This window comes from Lepisma saccharinum, chromosome 14, assembly GCF_977018435.1.
Source record: "Lepisma saccharinum chromosome 14, izLepSacc3.1, whole genome shotgun sequence".
Classification (NCBI taxonomy): domain Eukaryota; kingdom Metazoa; phylum Arthropoda; class Insecta; order Zygentoma; family Lepismatidae; genus Lepisma; species Lepisma saccharinum.
The window spans coordinates 28,286,960-28,308,586 of NC_139242.1; the positions used below are offsets into that span (position 1 = coordinate 28,286,960).

The 21,627-nt window shown below is 39.0% G+C and overlaps 1 protein-coding gene across 3 annotated transcripts in view; it reads right to left on the minus strand.

The window, feature by feature from the left end:
- Positions 1–21,627, minus strand: part of LOC145998753 (PI-PLC X domain-containing protein 3-like) — an 81,588-nt gene that overhangs the window by 9,622 nt on the left and 50,339 nt on the right. The window contains exon 3 of one of the 3 annotated variants that reach the window (XM_083135305.1): positions 14,714–18,148. The exons of the other annotated variants lie outside the window; for them this stretch is intronic. Coding sequence (XP_082991431.1) covers positions 17,016–18,148 — 1,133 coding nt within the window. The 3' untranslated portion in view covers positions 14,714–17,015. Of the gene's footprint in view, positions 1–14,713; positions 18,149–21,627 lie in introns of those variants that run through there. 3 annotated transcript variants of the gene reach the window in all.

The following is a 21,627-nucleotide window of genomic DNA, read 5'->3' on the forward strand; positions in this document are numbered from 1 at the left end:
TTGCAGAAGTGCATGATACGTTTCCTCGTTTCATCTTTCCAACATCCTGCATGTCTCAATCATTTCGTCTCTTCTGAGTTATCATTTTCTTCTTCTTCTTCTTCTTCACAGATTAGTGTATGAGTGTCCTAGTTCAGATGTTGTGGAGTTGCTATTGCTCTGTCCTGTGTGTGTTGATGTGGCAACTGGCAGATCATTCGGTACTGGCGTTGCAGAAACATAGTCTGCATTAGACTGTAAAATTCCCAGCGGGGAGGAAATCGGAATCGACAAATACCCCTTCGTTCCCAGGAAATAGACCGAACAGCAGAGAACTGACTGCAAGTTCCATTCTACAGGTGGAATAGAAGGCAAACAAGGCCAGCAACATCTTTCTGTATGATTGGTTTTGAACTTCTTTGTGTCCGGTACTGGAATACTCTTCGTTGTCTGGTACTGTACGATCATCACATGGTAGCACGTTGTTCGATTTTACATTCCATGCAGATGCTATCGTGAATATTTTATCAGCTACAGGACGTCGATCCACGTATATGTGTTCGATTTTGGACTAGCACTTACCTTATGAAAATCCACAGGACCACCATCGGTTGGCCTCAGTGTGAACACCGTGTGTCTTGGCAATAGCCCTGCACCATAACTTCCATTGTAGGAGGCTACGACGAAGTACAGGAAGTGGAATCTTCTGCCATTCCTCCTGACAGGCTTTCCACAGGCCCCGGAGAGTGGTGACACGACAAGAGGAAAGTGCCAGTTTCAGTAGACCAAACCCACAGAAATCCATGGCACTGCATCCGGTGACTTCACCGGTATATCGTGAAATGGAATAGCCCAAATGCCGGTGTCTGTTGCCATCTGTTGTAGAAAGTTCTGGGTAGAACTAGATGTATGTGATGAGGCCTTATCCATATGCACAGAGACGTGATTTACGGCATTTCCATACAAACGCGGCAGATCGTATGTATAAATTGGGGTCAGGATATGCTGCCGAAAGAATGCAGAGTTGATTTTACAGTTTTTTGGGACCTGCCTTGCCTTGATAGGTATGCCGCGACAACCACATATCCCTTCGAGAAAGTTGCTTTGCAATGACGGACGAAATCTGGATGACATTTTGCATCACGTGGATGCCTCATCTAGTGTGACCGCAAACTTCAACTTGACCCCAGATAAATGGCGTTCGTAGAGGCGCCTGCTGTTGGTCGTTCTCTCACACTGATAGGCCTTACTGAGGTAATGCCCACGGCTTTTAAAAGACCTTCCAGAGGTTTAATTTCTCAATCAGGGTGTGGTTCACTGTTGACTGGGCCACATGGAGTCGTGTGGCCATCACACATTGCATTAGGTGGGGGGGGGGGGGGTTCCTGTAGCGCCATTCTACGCAACTTCCGAGACACAGGCAGCAACACTGCAGTGCACGCTCGCTTCCTCATTCCCCTGGTGGGCGATTGAATAGCTGGAACCTCATGGTTTTTATGCCGCTTGATTGTGTTCTTGATAGTCGTCGGAACTCAGGGTGCATCCATGTTCTTTGCACTGTTTCTGAATTTTCGACACCGAATATTTTGCGTGGAAAAGTGCAACTATGTAGCCCTCCCAAATACGGTTCACCTTAGGAGCCATGATGCACACAACACACACTCCCGATAGTGCCATGATACTACAGGCTCTAACCGCCCTCCCGCACTTTTAACCGCTTGGATCGGTGGATTCTGTGCACAAGGGTGACGGTTGAAAATCGGACACATATATGTGGATCAACCTTCTGTATTACGAACTAGAGGCCTACATACACACTTAGGTATAAATCTATATCTACTGCTTATCTAGAACTGGAGGAATATCACAGTGAAAATAACTTTTCACACTCCCTTTTCCTACGAACCTCTTCAATCTCTCTCCTTTCCCATGACACACTGCACAGACTTGCGTGCCCAAACTATGTTAAACATTGACATATACACATCTGACTGGTACCTGGCAACTGCTGCTCTCGAGCATCCAAAGCGAGAACTAGCATTGTCCAGTACTGTAAGACTTTCCCCTATCTTAACTCTGATGATCCTTACATTATAGAAGTTTACCAATAAGAAATAATTCATTATCTCTTACATTATAATTATTATTTTTTAATTCATTTTCTCTTATTTTCTTGACAGAAATATGAGTCAACACTATTTGAACCAATGCTAGTATTCTTTTGGTTGATACAAATATCCATAATTGAATATGGTAGGCCATATCCCCCCAAGGCCCATGACGAACTCCTCCCCAGAAAGGTAGAATATTCTCCCCCCCCCCTTCCACGTTTATACCGAATTAATTACTGAAATAATTTTTGTCGGACAAAATTTGTGGAAAAATATAATACCAAGAGGTGCAACCACAAATTTTTGTCTGGGGGGGGGGGGGAATTACCAGGATAACTGTACCAATAATAATAATAATTATAATAACATTAATAATGGCTTTATTATTATTATTACCAGTAGTATAGTATCAAAGACGTTATTATCCTCATAAATTACACAAAAAGGGGGTAGAAGTCTGTTTCACATTAGCTAATAATGGAAATAAAGCACACAAACTGTATTTTTGAATGGCAGAAAATGAATGATAAATGTATTCCGAAGATGCATGTGTAACTTTCATGTACAACATATGTTTTACACATATGCAACACGCAGCAACATAAAACAGAAAGTATGTACATATGCAAAAAGCTAACACTAAATTGTGTATGTATTCAAAGCTTATTCAATATAAATATACAACACATATTATTCAAATATATTACATTACAGAAAACTAGTAGAATGCAAGTGAAGCGACCAAAAAAAAAAATTTGATCCAATTTTTGCATTTGAAAGCAATATTGATTTAATAGGGTGCAAATAATTTCACTGGATGCCATGGCATTCTGTTTTTTACAACTTTTTTTTAGATCATTTGGTGCCCATGGTTGACTCCCGCCACCCCTAGCTACAGCTCTGAACTTGACGAAAACGGAAAAGGAGATAATGCGAGCGAAGCAAGCAAGAAAATTTTGTAAAATGTATTTTTATTTGCATAAAATTTGAAATCAAAGGGGTAATTGCTCCTCTGTGCCACCCTGCAGGTGCCCTAGGCTGTCAATGTTTGTCTCCCCTTGCTACCCTAGAATTGACTTCCGTCGAATGACCCCCTGTGGATGCGTCACTGTATAATATAGACATATTTAAGAACCTTATTCTGCACAGTTCGTCTGCTCGACTTACCTTGTATTAATGCGAATACCCCCCCTCCTTTTCCATCCAAACCAATTCTGTTGGTGTTTCATTTCAGCCCTATCACCCACAGGTAGGTAGAAAAACTGTACATAATAACCAAAACTAAAAATCAATAACAAGTCAATTAAACTATACGATCCCCCCCATGTTTGTGTGAAGATATATAGAATTGGTATAAAATGTTGTCCCTCCAAAAATTCCCATGAAACCCCCCCTGTGGGCACACCTGCGGTAGGGGTGTAGACAGTGATCCTTTGTGAAGTATTCAAATGTCAATGTCAACCTGTCATCCACGTAGCACACCCTAGACTGCATTTTGCAGATTTACGAGACTTTGACATTGAGACTCACAGCCAGTATAATCCTCCGTGGGGCTTGTGTTGTTTTTATAATTGTTTTGTCATGCTTTTCGTCTTATCACTTTTCATCCCCATCTTCACAATTAGCCAAAAGTGGCAAAATAGGAGAGTAAATTAAAGCAAATCAATCAACTCAATTGCACATTGTTGAAATTTAAACTTGTTTAAAATACCTCTATCACAACAATGCCATATGGATCCATCAGTGTTTTGCCTAGCCTAACTAACCAGTACTGCTTCTTTTAACCAACTGACAATGGCTGGCACATATACGTATGTACTGCTAGCATGTGACAGCAATTAACATGTTATTTCTCCAAAACAACAGATAATTTCAGTTTTGTCTTTTTTGTTCGTTTATATACATATGAAGCTATGGCATACTCCAATTATAATGAAATGCATCTACCCTGAAGATGAGAGTGGCATTAGCTTTTGAAAGCTTGGTAACCTTCTCAGAACTCTCCTGGTCAATATACTGAGAGAATTTGTTCATGAGTATTGTATGTTTGTCAAAAGCTGTATTCCAAAATTTGCCTTCCACGGGAAACTAATTCTTTCTTTGTTTCCTCTTTAAAAACTGTCTATAGTAAATAGTTATCCTTTTACATTTTTTTTGTGCTTTGGTGCAAAGGTGGTCCCAGCCCAGTTTTTCCCATGTGTTTTTTTTTTCTTCAGAAAAACCCACCTTGAAAAAACCCACTTGAAATTTGTTTTGTTTTTTCAGAAAATGTTGTAAATTATTGCTTTAAATAATTGTGAGGTTCTAGAATTGTCAACAATTTGAGAGAACTTGTAAAACAAAGGCTTAGCCAAGCTTATAATATTCAAAATAATTAATGTGGTACAAGGATCATTCAAGGTTGACCGATAGGTAGCAGAAGAAACACCAAACTATGTCAGTTTTTCAAAGTATTCTCCGTGCACGCCGAGGCACCGTTGCCATCGTTCTGGCAGCTCCCGAATTCCTTTGGCATAGAAAGAACTTGGTTGTTGTCGTAGCCACTGGAGGACATCGCTCCGCAGTGCTTCGTCTGTCGTGAATTTCTTCCCTCCCAGATGGTCTTTAAGGGGTGCAAACAAATTATAATCACTGGGGGCTAAATCCGGACTGTAGGGGGGATTGGGCAGAACTTCCCAGAGTTGTTGTTGTCACATTGACCGTGTGAGGGTGGGCATTGTCATGGAGAAGAATGACATTTCCAGACAACATCCCAGGTCTTTTCTTACGAATGGACTTTCATACAGCACCACTCAACAATGTGGAGTAATACTGGTCATTAATCGTGCTCCCTTTGTCCAGAAAATCCACATGGATAACGCCCTTCATGTCCCAGAAGACACTTGCCATGATCTTTTCAGCGGATGGCTGCGTTTTGCTTTTCTTGGGGGGCGGGGAACCTTTATGCCGCCACTCCATGCTGCGTCTTTTGGTCTCTGGGGTTGAATTGTGCAACCATATTTCATCACACGTGATGATGGATTGCAACAATTCATCACCTTCTGCTCGAAACCGATTCAGAAGCTGTTCACAGACACCATCCTGCGTGTCCACTTCTGATCGAATGTCAGCTGGCGGGGAACCCACCTTGCACAGATTTTGCGGAAGCGTAAGTGGTCGTGAACGATTGTCTCAACACTCCCGACACTGATATTCACCTCGGCAGCAATATCCCGCACTGTTACTAGCCGGTTCTCAAGAATCATTTGCTCAACACGTGCGATATTCACTGGTGTGACTGCAGTCGGGCGAATGTGTCCATGCGCTTCATTTGTCACCAGCTCCCATCCTTTGCGAAACTGCTCACACCATTCGTACACTCTTATCCGCGACATCGTTTGTTCACCATACTGTGCTTCCAATCGTCTGAAAATCTCAGCTGGTTTCACTTTCTCCTTCACGAGAAATTTGATTACACAGCGCTGCTCCACAGTCACAGACACACTGCTTGCCGCCATGTTTGCTGCAACTGCTGCGGATGCTCGAAATATGTCATGCCGGGCGCTAGTTACTCGCGAAGGAATACATTACGTCACCTGCACGTTTCATCATGATCCGGCTATTCATCGATTTTTTACATACGAAAATCCCGGTCAACCTTGAATGACCCTTGTACAAGTCACAGTGGGTTTTCAGGATATTTTACTCAAATCATGCTAGAAATGGACTTATAACAGAAATGATACAAACATATATCCAAGAAACAAAGAATCAAAAGGGTCTGACATATTTAGATAAAACATTGAACGAACAAAGCATGTAATTTTGAAATGGGGTAGCACTTTAGATATCAGTCACTTCCGTATGTGGGCAAACCACATAGTTTCACCTGTGACGATCAACTTTTACTCAAGTAAATACAATGCATACCTATACTTTCATATTTTGATCATTTTTTACATTTTCAAACCTTTTTATATTATACAATTTCGAGCTTTGTGCATAAAACTTTCAGGAGCATTGTGACATTACTTGCACTGTAAATAGACAATAAACTTATCAAAACATAATGGACGATTTAGGAGGTGGATGGGCAAAGAAAGACAAGTCATCTATTTAATGACCATGATAACATATTTTTGCAGCTAGAAAACTTGACAGACAAATGGTATTGCATGTCAGTGAAATTTGACAATGTATTTCAAGATTGTGAATGAAAAACTGATTTTCCTCATGGTGCACACACACACACACTATACCATGCTCTCTTTTCCCCCCAATACTGTCTACAATGCATTTTCGAAGTATGAGGAACTAAACTCAGTCATTGTAGATAATTCGTCGGTCCGCAATTTTGCAGTAAAACTTTTAAAATTATATTTCATAGTTGAGGAGAGGAGTGGTGGTAAAATCGCAAACATACATTTTGCCAGAAATGTAAACCTTTTAAGTGGCCTTTTTTTTAGAGTTACAAGATAACTTAAAGGATTGGTGTCATATTGTATTTGAGAAAAATTTGTAACCATGTTTAAAGATATTGGACGACAGACTGATTTAACATGCCTTGGAAGAGCTTTAAGTTATGCTAACATTTGAGGTTAGATTTTCGTAGATTAAGAAAACCAAGTCTGAGCTAAGTTATGAATTACATTACTTGAGCTTGAAGTTTTTAATAAAAACTCTGTAATATAGTGTAGTTTAGGAAGGGTGGCGGAATCACACCAATTTTTAGACCACGATATATGTAGCAAAATTTAGAGTTTTTAAGCTGAAATTCATGTTGTAACTAGAATGATTTTATTTTGCATTTGTTGAAAGCATTTGAAGATAATGGTTGAAAAATTGATATTTCATATTCTGAGGAGGTAGCTCCAAATTCTGATGACACTTTCAAATATCTGCCTAAACTACAAATTTGGACACTAAGAAAAGAGACTTAAATATTTTAGGGCATTTCTTAAAGCTATGGCTTGACACTGATTTTCTAAAATATATAGTGCATAAGGAAGGTGGGGGCCAATATGTTTTGTCCATGGAAACTTATTTTCATAGCAACCAGATATTTTGGAGGATGGATACGGTCCATTTGGATGAAATCAGACAAGACAATTAAATATGTCAGCCTTATAATTTTGGCATGGTTAATACACGGAGAAGATATTTAAGCTTGAAACATCCACAAACTGTATTGAAGCAGATTTAAAAGTGAGTGTGCAGGTACCGTGTGTTGTATAGTAGGTAAAGGTAAAGTTCTCTGTACATATAGCACTGCACCATGAAGGCACATTTAAGGGATATCGGGGTAGGGCCACACATATTCTCGATTTCAGCCATTTTGGAGGTGATGTGATCACAACCAAACTCCAACTGATCACAGATTTATTAACTGTTACACCATCCAGGAAGAGTAGAATCAAACTGTTGGTCAAATATTTCAGAACATCAGTGGCGTAGCGTTATAGTACGCCCGTACGCCCAGCGTTCCCCGATTATAAATTTCAAAAATGCGTAAATGCTGTCAATATAAAGTAAATCTTGACTAATTTCATATATGTCTGACCTTCATGACATTATAATAGCTATTTTTCGCGATCCGCTTGCAACGCTCCACTAACAACACTCGTTCTAGCATTTTTTTCAATGCCTTTCCTGGCCGGACGCCGAGCAGGTTCGGCGTACAGAGCCCTATATTCCTTGCTGCCTTTCTGGAGGGAGAGCTTGGATCTCTAAAGCACGCAACCAAATGCTCTCTCGTACGCCTGCGTATGGAGCCGAGGGCTACTTGATTGGTTCACGTGACCCTTCCTGCCTTCTGAAGTAGACGATAGCGGTAGAATTTCTTCCCGGTTCTTCGCGCTCGTGGCTCTCGTGCTATGTGTTACTACAATATGCAATATTGACTGACGTAACTTTACCAAACTGAAATATAGCACTTCTTAATGGCCACTACATTGTATAATTTATCGCACGAACAGCGATGTGCATTAAAAACTAAAAGATCAACACAGTTTTTGTCAAATAAGTTGGTGAAGTCCTTGTGGTAGAAGTTCAGCCTGTGGCTGCTCTACCACTTAATAAAAAGGAATAATAATAATAGTTTTGCAGGTTATTATTTTTTCGTTATTATGTAACTGCTTAATATTGTGTCAATGGAAATGTTTAGCATTCATTTGAAAACTCTTAACATCGAATGGTCTCTGGACAAAATTATTTTAAAATGTTTATCAGCATTCTCAAGACATAATAAACAGTGGTCTGAATTACTACTCGGCACTGTTATGTTAGTAGAGTGTTCGATAGTTGGATCATCCGCCCACCACCGTGTCAGAGTGTTTTGCACAGCGCGCCAAGGCGACAGGCCCCTGATTCGAATCCCGGCGTGAGTACGGGTGTTCTTTGTCAGTGTCCCTTCATCAATATCATCACTCATATTCATATTCGCGATTAACCAAAAGTGGTAGAAAAGCGAAGTAAAATAAACCAAATCAGTCAGTAGTTGGATCATCCACAACAATGACGTCTACTGTTGTGCAGAGGCACTTGTGATTCAGGTAGGTTTTATAATGATTTGCGTCATGCCGAAAAGTATAAAACACCAGAGTTCAAAACATTTGTTGCATAGTGAGGCATCTCATTTTCTAGCTAAAGCATGCATGGATAATGATGCTTTATTGATAACCCAGCTGACTTCAGGGAAATAAATAATACCTGTGGCGACTAATTCCATAAGTAAATTATTAAGCATAAAAGGGCCGACCCTTCCTTCGGACTTGGCGTTCCCACCCGAAATGCCCATGCTACGCCACTGCAGAACATAGTATTTTAGATAATTTAATGATTTGTCCCGCACTGTGGCTGTGCAGTCTAAGGCATCATGCTTTGGGTTCCGGCTACGGGACACGTGCAGGTTCGATTGGTTGATTGATTGATTGTGTTGGTGTTTTAAGTCCACTTAATGCACAGTAAGGCTAATTGGGACTGGACCTACAGTTTAAAGTGGGATCCGAACCATTATGTGCCTCCATCGGGTATTGAACCTGGGACCCCTTGATTACAAGGCGACGACGATACCAATGCACCATCTGGGAGCCCCCTCGTGCAGGTTTGAGTCTCCTGGGGGAAACGTAACAGCTTTTCTCCTGAGATTTCAGCCTGTGTCTGAGGCTGGTGAACACTCACCAGCATGATTAAATTGGGAAGCTATGAATGAGTAGCGAGCATAACCTGGTCATGAAAAACTATGACGACGACGGGGGGGTTCATCGTGCTGACCACACATCAACCTGTAACTGGTTGAATGATCTCCCATCTCGGAGTAGGATCAGGTGGGAGTGCGGCCAGCAGTCGGTAGGCTGGGCTGGGCCTTCAATGGGCTGTTGCGGCACGGGTTATGTATGTTTTTAGTTTAATCATTTCAAGGTGTGAGACCTTGATTGTCAATTTTTAACTATGTTAATGGAAAATATTAAAACAATACAAATTGAATGTTCCCATAAATTACTATTAGGGAAAAATGTATTTTATTTTTAAAATATATATATATTTATAAACTTAACCTGAAAAAAAAATAGTTTTGCCTGTTTTTTTTCGAGTTTTATCTGAAACCCCCCCCAAAAAAAACACCTGGGTTAGGTTTTTTCGAAAAAACCTGGGCAAAATGCCAACCCTGTTCTGAGAGGCTTAGGTGTAAAGAGTTCTCATTTAAGGACAAAATCCACTTTTTTTATCACATTTTCGGTCCAGAATTACTGAAAACTATGCATGTGTAGGGTGGCACAGATTAATCTATACTCTATTATTGATATCTGTTAATCATAACCATAATCAGTATATCCAATTTGTAAGCACAATATACCAACAATTTCACCATTCCAATACACCATAAGTAGCCTGTAACATTATTGAAAATTTCTGCCATTGTGTTGAATTTTTTATGGATTTAAAGGTTTTGTAAAGTAAGTATCTGTAAACACATTTTCTTTAAGCAAAATTCATTGAGGCCATGTAGTTTCTTACATTATTAACAAAAAGAATCATTCAAGTTCTTCATGAAAGATTTATAATTTTATATAGGATCAGTAGAATATCAGCTATTGGTATCGTTGCCTCCCCAATGGTGCAGTGGAAGCATTTTCACCTTGTAATCAAGGGGTCCCAGGTTCGATACCCAGTGGAGGCACATAGTGGTTTGGATCCCACTTTAAACTGTAGGGCCAGTTCCGATAGCCTTACTGTGCATAAAGTGGACTTAAAACACCAAATCAATCAATCAATTAGCTATTGGTATCAGTAATTTTTATATTCGTACTGCGAAAAATTCCTGTCATACTGTCCCTAGTATGTTGCATAACTGCTATGACACAGGGACTGAAAAAAATGTTGGCTAGCATTTTGTTTTTATTATGATATGGATGAAGATATGAATTGCTTGTTTTGCTTATTATCCAGTTGTTTTATGGATGAATTCTGACAATAATTTAATTGATTGGATATTGCAATAAATAGGCTCTAATTTGCCACTACCTAACAGTACGAGGGTCACTATTTATATTTTGAGCCTTGGCAACACTGATTGAAGTTAGGCGCGATTTGACGTTTGCACGGAATCGTCTGGAATTATTGACCATAAGGTACTTCAAATGTTTTGTCATAGCTTGATTTGTGTTATTTATGTTGCCTTGGAGATTGCGCGACAACAGTAAAATGGAATTAACTCGTGAACATTTTCGTGCGATGATTTTTTACGATTTTCGACTTGGATTATCAAGACAAGAGTGCATCGATCAACTTACTTCCACATTTGGCGATGAAGCCCCATCCTTTGCCACTGTGAAACGCTGGTATAACGAATTTAATCGTGGCCGCCATTTGCTCACCGACGAGATTTGCGAAGGTCGTCCAAAATCAGTTGGTGTTCAAGAAAACATTGATGCTGTGCAAAACCTAATACTGCAAGATCGTCATGTGACATACTGTGAGATTGAGGCAACCATGGGCATTAGTTCCACCAGCATATATAAAATATTACATGATCATTTAGCTGTGAGAAAGGTATGTTCTCTTTGGATCCCACACAATTTGACAAAAGCTCAAAAAGACGCTCGCGTCAATTGGTGCAAACAAATGCTCAATAAATACAATCGTGGTGCTTCAAAAGACGTATATAAGATTGTAACAGGTGATGAATCATGGATATGTGCATATGAGTCAGAACGTAAACAGCAGTCGACTGTATGGGGGTTTCAAGATGAACCCAATCCAACAAAAGTTGTTCGCGCTCGAAGCACATCGAAACAAATGGTCGCCTGTTTTTTCGGGAAAACTGGTCATGTGGCAACTGTGCCTTTAGAGGAACGTAGAACGGTCAACTCTGAATGGTACACAACAATTTGTTTGCCAGAGGTCTTCGGTCAAATACGGAAAACAAACAAACGCCGTCGGATCATTCTTCATCAAGACAATGCCAGCTGTCACACATCTCGTCTAACAACCGACTTTATGAACAGTCAAAAAATCGAATTGATGGGTCATCCGCTGTACAGTCCTGATTTGGCACCCAATGACTTCTTCTTGTTCCCGAATGTCAAGAATAAATTGCGTGGACAACGATTTTCGTCGGTGGAAGACGCCGTTGATGCGTTCAAGAACCATATTATGGAGGTGTCTCAAGAAGATTGGAAAAACAGCTTTGACAAATGGTTTGAACGAATGCAAAAGTGTAGTGACCATAAAGGAGAATACTTCGAAAAACAATAAAGCAATTTTCAATGCCAAATTCCTGTTTTTTTCATTGTTAGGCTCAAAATATAAAAAGGGACCCTCGTAATGTTTTTATTACTCTCAGTTTGTGAAGAAAAACTTTCGACAAAAAGTTTGTAGTTTTCAATTTACATATGGCTCTCTTAACAGGTGGTTTATTAATTTCTTGTCTTGATGTAAATGCTACCATAAAATTGCATATTTACAATATAAGTTTTTCTATTTATGCCCATGCAGTGACTGGGTGCATAAGTGGTTGACTTTTATCTCATCACTTAAGTTTTTTTGTTCAAGCCCCAGCCTGGTTATAGGTGTTCTTTGTAACTGCCCTTTCATCAATTTGATCTAATCATCACTCACCCTCATCCTCATCATGGTGATTAGCCAAAAGTGGCAAAAATGTGATGTAAAATAACAAAAGCAACAGTTTTTTTATACCCACAATCAAAACATGTAACATAACAATTTATTTTCACTTCTTTAATAAACTCTACTAAATTGTTTCTAACAAATTAAAAATCTGAAAACTGTAGAACCAACAGCATTAGATGTACAATGGGATATGTTGTAGTATTTTACAAATCATTTCTTCAATATAGCTTAACCATCTAATGTTTTCACAATACACAATGACACTAATGCAGATTAATTTTGCTGAATTAAGTGAAATAAAAATGAAAATAATATTTCTTTATTTGAGTTTATAGATATCAATTGAAATATGCAATGTTTTGTATTTAATGTCCATTATTTGTACAACAATACAATTATTTAAAGTTAAAATGTTTTGACTACACATTTAGTTAAAAACAAAGTTCACCATTACCATTATATTTTCATACTTCCAACAACAACAACAATAACAAAAACAGTTAATTAACAATAACTTTTGTAAATTAATATAACTAGTATATAACATACAGATCTTCGTAGTGGTTGTACTGTTATTTGCTATATGCAAATCACATAACATTTATGAAATGAACAATATCTTTTTTTTATTGATTTTTTCTCATGTAGTAAAAAGTATGGGTTATTCAAGTAATGTGCATGTGTAGGTTATAAAATTGCCAATGTGAACATGATAAAATAAAACTAATACAAGATACTATTATTTTACTCCTTATGGTTAGTAACAAGTTAGTAAATTTCATGCTGTTTGTTTTCAGAATAACTGCCCTATTTTAATTCTAGTTATACAGGGTGTCTCATAGGTAATAGCGAAAACTGACACAGGTGAAAGTGCACGATAATAGAAGCAAAAAAGTCTCAGTAAACATGGGTCTGCAAACGAGCCGTTTTCGACATAATCGTGAATGTGTGATTACAAGCTGCCACTGACTTCATTGTTTGTAAACATCGTCCTAGGTGATAAAATGCTAATAATGTGTGTGCATGTGTGGTTACAAGCCGCCGTTGATTGCATTTTGTAAACACCGAGTGCTTTACTCATTGCGCGGTCCGAGGTTTGCTCTTTGTTTACAAAACAGAATATTTCCAAGAGGTGGCATTGTAATCAAACAGAACATTTCCGAGAGGTGGTGTTGCAAGCAAACAGAACATTTGCACACATATTAGCATTTTACCAAATAGGACGACGTTTACAAACAATGAAGTCAGTGGCAGCTTGTAATCACACATTTGCGATTATCTCGAAAACTGCTCGTTTGCAGACCCATGTTTACTGAGACTTTTTTGCTTCTATTACCGTGTACTTTCACCTGTGTCAGTTTGCGCTATTACTTTTGAGACACCCTGTATGTGTTATGTACAAAGCAGTATTTGTACCAGCACATTAGAAGTAGGATTAGAGCAACTTTAATTAGAATACTGTCAAGCAGATAATTTATAATATATATATATATATATATATAAATATGGTAATGCAGAATTCTTTTTAGTTTAAATTAAAATCTGCAGGGTAGCAGTTAGTAGTGTTACTCATAGTTGACATAATCCAATATATATATAGCCCCAATCCCACCACTCACTGACATAAATGTTCTCCATGAAGGAAGCCCCGGAGGCGAAAAACACCCGATTACGACCCTCCATGAAATCGTCCCAAATGACCGAGAAAATTCAAAAATCGCTCAATCGGCCCTTCCTTAAGGGTGAAAATGCTCTTTTTTCACGTCCTTAGCAACCGTTGCCACGGCCATTTTTTGCAGCACACATTGTTTCCTTCTATTCTTAATTGTCTAGCTACATTATATTTCTCACAGATCATTAGCACACAGATGAATGAACTCATGACTTTGAAAAGGTGCCTGAAACAAGGGTGACATCTACGTAATAAGGAGTTTCAGCCCAGATACAATTACGTATATATTGTTATACTCAATGCGTAAATATCTGCATCGTGCTTGTTTTAACTAAATGTTTAGGGGGTAGAATGACATGCAATTCCTTAGAGCTTGCCGTGCCTGTTGTTGTCCATGGAAACGGACGTTGCTAGGGAACTTAAAGAATGTTTATTTTCACCCCGAAAACTACTGTAAGGGAATTATGCTAGACTCTTCGAATTTCAAAATGCGAGCATCAGAATTTATTACAGAGGCAAGGTAGTAAACACATCCAACTACTGATCTTGAAACGGTTATTACTTACTCAGTTCATTATTAAGAAAATAGACAATAATAGTTTGAATATTTGTACCTTATTAGAGCCCGTACACACATAAAGTTACTTTCTAAACTTTTCAAATTAGCGAACTTGTACACATGTTCCCCATCATCCAATACAACATGCAGACATTTTCAAAGTCATTAAGATCATTGAGGAACCCCATCTAAAACATTATTGCGATCACAACGTGGCCGAAGGTCACGCATGCGAGCGTACAAGACGTGGCCAGAGGCCACGTCGACAGTACGCGAGTCCAATATATATAAAGCCCCAATCCCACCACTCACTGACACAAATGTTCTCCATGAAGGAAGCCCCGGAGGCGAAAAATGCCCGATTACGACCCCCCATGGAATCGTCCCAAAAGGCCGAGAAAATTCAAAAATCTCTCAATCGGCCCTTCCTTAAGAGTGAAAATGCCCTTTTCTCACATCCTTAGCAACCGTTGCCACGGGCATTTCTTTTGCACACATTGTTTCCTTCAATTCTCAATTGTCTAGCTACATTATATTTCTCACAGATAAGTAACACACAGATGAATGAATTCCTGGTTTTGAAAAGGTGCCTCAAACAAGGGTGACATCTACACAAGAAGAAGTTTCAGCCCAGACACAATTACGTATATATTGATGAACTCAATGTGAAAATATCTACGTTGTGGTTGTTTCAGTTAAATGTTTAGTGGTATAATAACATACAATTATTTAGATAGTTTGTGGTGCTTGTTGTTCACCATGGAAACGGACGTTGCTAGAGAACTTAAACTAAGTTTATTTCACCCAGAAAACTACTGTAAGTGAATTATGCTAGACTTTTTGTATTTTAAAATACAAGCATCAGAATATATTAGAGGCAAGGTAGGAATTTTAGGGGAATGACGAAAGACAATTATTTTCTAATTACGTTTAAAAATGTGAAAATGACAAAAGACGTAAATATTGCATTTCCAATTTAGTGTCTCTATTGAATTTGTTTATGCTAGACATCCAACTAATTATCTTGAAACGGTTATTACTTACTCAGTTTATTATTATGAAAATATACAATAATATTCTGAATATTTGTACCTTATTAGAGACCATACACACATAAAGTTACTTTTTAAACTTTTCAAATTAGCGAACTTATTCACTTGTACCCGCTTCATCCAATACAACATGCAGATATTTTACTCCATCTATAATATGATTGCGCCCACAACGTGGCTGAAGGTTACGCATGTGAGCGTACAAGACGTGGCCAAAGGCCACGTCGAAAGTACGCGAGTCCTAAATATATGACCAGAGATTTGAGTTGTGTTGTTTAGGGGTGAAGCCAATTGTTAGCTTTGCAGCTATGTTGCTACAATGTTGTCAAAAAAAATGTCAAGGACCCAGGTTTGATACCTGTTGAACAATAATTTTCACTAGGTTTTAAATGAGACTGTACTTAAAATTAGCAAAATCAATCAGAGTATATTAAAACAACAGAAGGGATCTTGATATGTTGGAGTTGAGTAGCTTTTATTATTATTATTTTCAAGTTTCTGCTGTTAAAAATTGTTGAATCATTTGACCAGAGAAATATCCTGGTTTGCCCAATGGAACATTTCTTTAGTTGAATGATAAACAAGATCATTGTGCGATATATGTGGTAAAGGTACAAAAAAAAGAAAGGTAAACTGCTCCCCTGTGCTATGCACAACACCATGAAAGCGTATAGGGGGTGTGGGGTTAGGGCCCCACACTTTCTTGATCACGGCCTAAGGTGGGGGTGATATGATCAGCACCATGCCCCTGGCCACCTTTACTCCCCAGAGTTTCCTCCAGGTACCCACTTTATATGACGCTGGGTGGGTGCCAGAGCCGCTTGAACAGGTGGGAAAAATCCTGGTTCTCCTCTGCCAGGGATCAAACCTGGGTCTCTCGCATGATAGTCAGATGCCCTAACGACAGCTACCGCTGCTACTACAATATATGTGGATACAGATATTTTAGTCTCAAGGCAAGAGCCTCCCTTTTTCATTTTTGAAGTCAATAATGAAATATATAGATCATTTGCTTGTGTGTGTTGATTTTTCCACTTTGTAGAGTTACACTGTGGTGTTGGCATAAAAATTCTGTTTGGGACCTGGTCTTAGGAACACATTTCAGGTAAGGATGCTAACACACAGCATGACTTAGTGATTATGTATGATTATGCAATCAATGTTTGTTATATTTGAAGAAAATATCTTAAAGATGCTAATAGACTTCAACTGAAGCAACAAGCCTCATTTGACACTTGGCACTTGGGAATGAACCAATCAATAGGAATATTTCACACCACAGATGTTTAAGATTGTGCACAAGCTTGCAATTGATAGGTGAATTCCTCATGGCATGTGACATGTGTCACTTGTTGTTTCAATGTGAAGTCTTCCATATATATGAAGATATCCACTTGAGCTACCAAATAGTTAAATTCTAGCAAGAAAATAATACTTTATCATTCTTTTCCCCAGAGAGCTTCAAGATGTACTTTAAAATATCTGTACCAGCTTGTATGTATGTTTCTAATAATAATTGTATGTTTCTAATTCTAATTTCTCCTAAGATTCCATTCAATTGCCACATCAACAATATTGTTTCCTCTAAAAAAGTCTGTTGCTACAATGTTGACCTTCTCACCCCATAAATACTGAAACCAATCTGTAACATTTTGGTTTACCATGTCTGACATGTTTCTAAGTCCTCCTAATCTGTCTGTCACAACATCCATTGCGGTTGGCGTCAGCTCAGCCATTGCAGACCATAGATAGTTGAATGTGCGGCCCATAATATTATTGAAATAAGCATACAGGTCTTCCAGAGCCTGTACATCTCCCCATTGGTGACTTACAGAGCACCAAAGGTCCGTGCTGTTACGAGCTGTCTCATCAGGGTACGTAACAATCAAATGCTTTCCTGAATCCCAGATGGAATTAAGGGATACGTCAGGGCCTGCTGATGCTGGAAGTATATATTTCCCAAATACTTCCATGAGGTAGTCTATAAGAAGATGGTGTGTCTTGTAGTCACTAAAGCCTGCAGGAAGCTCGTGAATGTCAAAAATCACAATTTCATTTGTGTTTTCCAGAAATTGTTGAACTGATTCAACAACTTCCTGCAGAGGACGAATCCTGAATGCCCCGTGGTTGATCCAAAACTTTTCGTTTGTGGATGGATAGTAGGCAATCCTCATATCTAGGTAACGGATACCAAGTATAAGCTGTGATAGTATATCTTCCTCTTGAGTAATTGTATATTTCTGAATAATTCCATTGGCATCATTAGGATCATATATCTCATAAGATCCGGCATCGTGGGTTCCTGGTAGGAAAACATCCATCATGGTTTTCGATCCAATGTGATCCTTCATATCAAATAGCCATGTGGGCTGAGACTTCAAACAGTCAGAAGCTTCTACTACTTGGTTTCTTATGTAGGCTATCCAATAGCCGAGGCATTTCTTTTCAAAATCTAATTCCTGTTTTGTCAAATTGACACCACTAAGTACTCTACCAAATGCTTCTTGTATTGAGAATTTCTGCAAAGGCACACTTGAAGTGTTCACTGGATCTTGATCAAAGATACCAACCCAGTCTCCTTCTTCAACACGAGGAACATTCCAGTTCAGTTCCAATTGTTGTACAGCCACAGATGATATTGTTAGGTAAACATTGGCTTCCAAACCTGAAAGATGATGTGGTTCAATTTTTGCACTGTTTTGGTACCTGTTTCTAATTTATATTCAACTGTGTTTTTTTTACAAATACACAAACCTCTAATTCTAAACTATTTCATGAGATTGAAGAATAAACAGAAGTAAGAATAGAAGAAGAAATAGAACCAAAATGGAAATGGGGTAGCTACAGTTTTACGTTTTTCAACTGGGAACCAAGATTACCTTAAAATGCCAGGAAAATCTTATAACATTATGCTCAGGAGGACTGAATGTATAATACAAGAAAATGTAAAATCCAGGAACATAAAACTTTCCTTTGAAAAGAGATATGTGACTATCTCATTTATGTGTTATTTTCAAACAACATTTTTAAAAAGAGCTTCCAAAGGAGCACCTATGATTGTTTTTCTGACAAATATGATAATGTGTTTCCTCCAATGCACTTACAAGTTTTTTTCTAGTTTTCATTCTATTATGACTTTAGTCTAATAGTTGCAAATATTCATGTCATCTTTGTAAAATATAAAATAATTTTAAACTTTTTGGTACAAATATGGGGACACTAGCACAAAATGTATAGCAAATCTACATGCACACTAACACACCAGGGGTGCATGGGTGTGTTTGTGACCATCCCTTCAATAATTTCATCATATAATTACTCATCCTCATCGTCAAGGTTAGCCGAAAATGGGAGAAAAGCAATGACAAAAATCAAATCAAATGAAGCATATGTACGTGCAAGGTGGCAATTCCCTAACCATGTTTTTTCTTTCTTTATTGGTTGTGCTTTTAGGAAAGGGTTGATAAAATCTACAAAACCAACACAAAAAAAAAACAAATGCACCTGCAGGGAAGGGTGTCATTGCCAGGTGCAAAAAAACAAAATGTTTGAACCTATTGATAACTAGGAATGTACAGAGGACTGCAACAATATGTTATTTCACTACACAGAGACAATTAGAAATGGCAAACCCTGCCTCCTAATTAGTAAAGAACCTTTTATTTTGTGGGTGGGGAAATCCTAGGCACACAGGTACTTCTGTTTTTATGAAATTACTCATAACATGTATTAAATTAATTGGCCACTGTACACACTATATAAGTTGTGAGCTTTTAGTTAGTAGACTGCCTATAGTACTAGGTCATTCAAATATGAACTGGACTGATTTCCCCCCCCCCAAATCTTTTATTGTTTTATTGTCAAATACTTTTTTGCACATGTCACTCTTAAAAGTACTCCCCTCTAGAGTCCATACATTTTTTCCAACGTTCTGGAAGCATCTTAATGCCCTTTTCATAAAAGTTTTTCGGTTGGCTGCGTATCGGCTCCCGAACACTGCCGATGACTGCATCGTTATCTGCAAACCACATGCCTTCGAAGTCTGGTTTAAGCCTTTCAAACAGGTAGAAATCACTTGGGGCAAAATCGGGTCTGTATGGTGGGTGTGGCAGAAGGTCCTATTTCAATTTGCTGAGGGTTGCCATAGTTGCTTTGGCTGTATGAGGCCGTGTTGTCAGGAGTTCTGAGTAATAAGCTGCAGTGGCTGTTCTGGCATCTGTAAGAAAGTCTACATGGATAACCCCCTGCCAGCCCCCCCCCCCCCAAAAAAAAAAAACGTTGCCATCTCTTTTCCTACCAAATGGGTCGTCTACGCTTTCTTGGGTCTGGGTGATGGATGTTCGCGGCTGACAATCATGCGGTTCATTGTCTACGCGCTCTCTTCCCTCTCTGAAGTACTTACACCACTCAAACACACGGGTTTGTGAGAGACACTCTTCCCCATACTGTTGTTTGAGTCTCTGCAAAATTTCAGATGGCTGGAGGTTTTCTCCAACGAGAAATTTGATTACAGTGTGTTTGCTCATCACTCTAGCAACACTCAGACATGACTGAGCAGGTTCTAACCTGCGTGAGAGGGGGGGTAGTGGTTGTGACTCTACTCTCCCAATGACGCTCAACTGCTGTGCATGGCAGGTTGTTTGAAAATAAATCAGTCCCAGTCATATTTGAATGACCTAGTATATGTAGGGTGTGCGAACTAGATTAGTTAGTAGGGCACCTATGATCTATGTTAGGTGTGAGGACTAGTTTTGTAAGTAGAGCACCTATAATATATACAGGGCACGAGAACTAGATTAGTTAGCAGGACACCTGAAATCTATGTAGGGTGTGAGAGCCAGATTCATTACTAGGGTACATATATTGTGTTTAGAGTGTGTTAAGTAGATTAGTTAATAGGTAACCTATTATTTATATAGTGTGTGAGAACTACTTTAATTCATAAGACACCTATAATCTATATAGGGTGTGAGAACTAGATTAGTTAGTAGGGCATCTACAATGTTTGTGAACTAGTTTAATTCATAAAACATCTATAATCTACATGTATATAGCATGTGAGAACTAGATTAGTTAGTAGGGCACCTATAATTGTGAGAATTAGTTTAATTCATAAAACATCTATAATCTATATAGTGTGTGAGAACTAGATTATTTAGTAGGGCACCTATAATGTGTGAGAACTAGTTTTTAGTTTAATTCATAGGATCTATAATCTATATAGGGTGTGAGAACTAGGTGTGTGTAGGGTATCTACAATGTGTGTGAACTAGTTTAATTCATAGGACATCTATAATCTACATGTATATAGCGTGTGAGAACTACACTGATCAAAACAATTAGGGGAGCAAGCAAGAAATCCCAAAACCAAAGTTGGAAAGTCAAAAGTAGCAATGTATGTTGATGAAGTGAGTGTGTCCTCAACCAGTACAATTCATCTGTGATGAATCACCAACATGAAGAGCTCTCTAGTGACACCATAAGGCACGTGGCAGAATTTGTGATATGAGGAGCAATCACGAGGTCACTTGGGAACACCGGTTGTTTGGTGCTGGCAGACCATAAGTGCAGGTGGGATTCAGTTGCGTAGTGTTGAATAGGAACGATGGCAGAACAACACGATTTAGGGGAATCTAGTGCATGGAGAGCCATTGGGAGGATGGAAGCAGGGCAAACACAACGTGAGGTAGCTGCAGCCCTTGGTGTCTCACGCAGTGTCATTTCCAGGTTGTGGACACGATTTCAACAGACAGGTACAGTACGAAGGAGGCCTGGGCAAGGTCGCCCACGGTCAACAACAGTTAGGGAAGACCGGTACTTAGCATTGTCGGCTCGCAGGAATAGGCAGCAAACTGCAACTGACTTGCAACGTGGCTTTGTTTTGGCAACAGGACGAAGAGTCTCGGGCCAAACTGTACGAAATTGCCTGCGAGAAAGGGGTCTTTATGCAAGAAGACCAATGGTGTGTGTCCCTCTGAATGCCCAACACCGTAGGGCCCGCAGACAGTGGGCTGTGGAACATCGTGAGTGGGGACGTGGAGAGTGGAGTTCAGTTCTCTTCTCGGATGAGTCGCGTTTCAGTCTCCAGTCAGATAATCGACGCATTCTCATCTGGAGGGAACGTGGGACTCGCAATTATCCCGC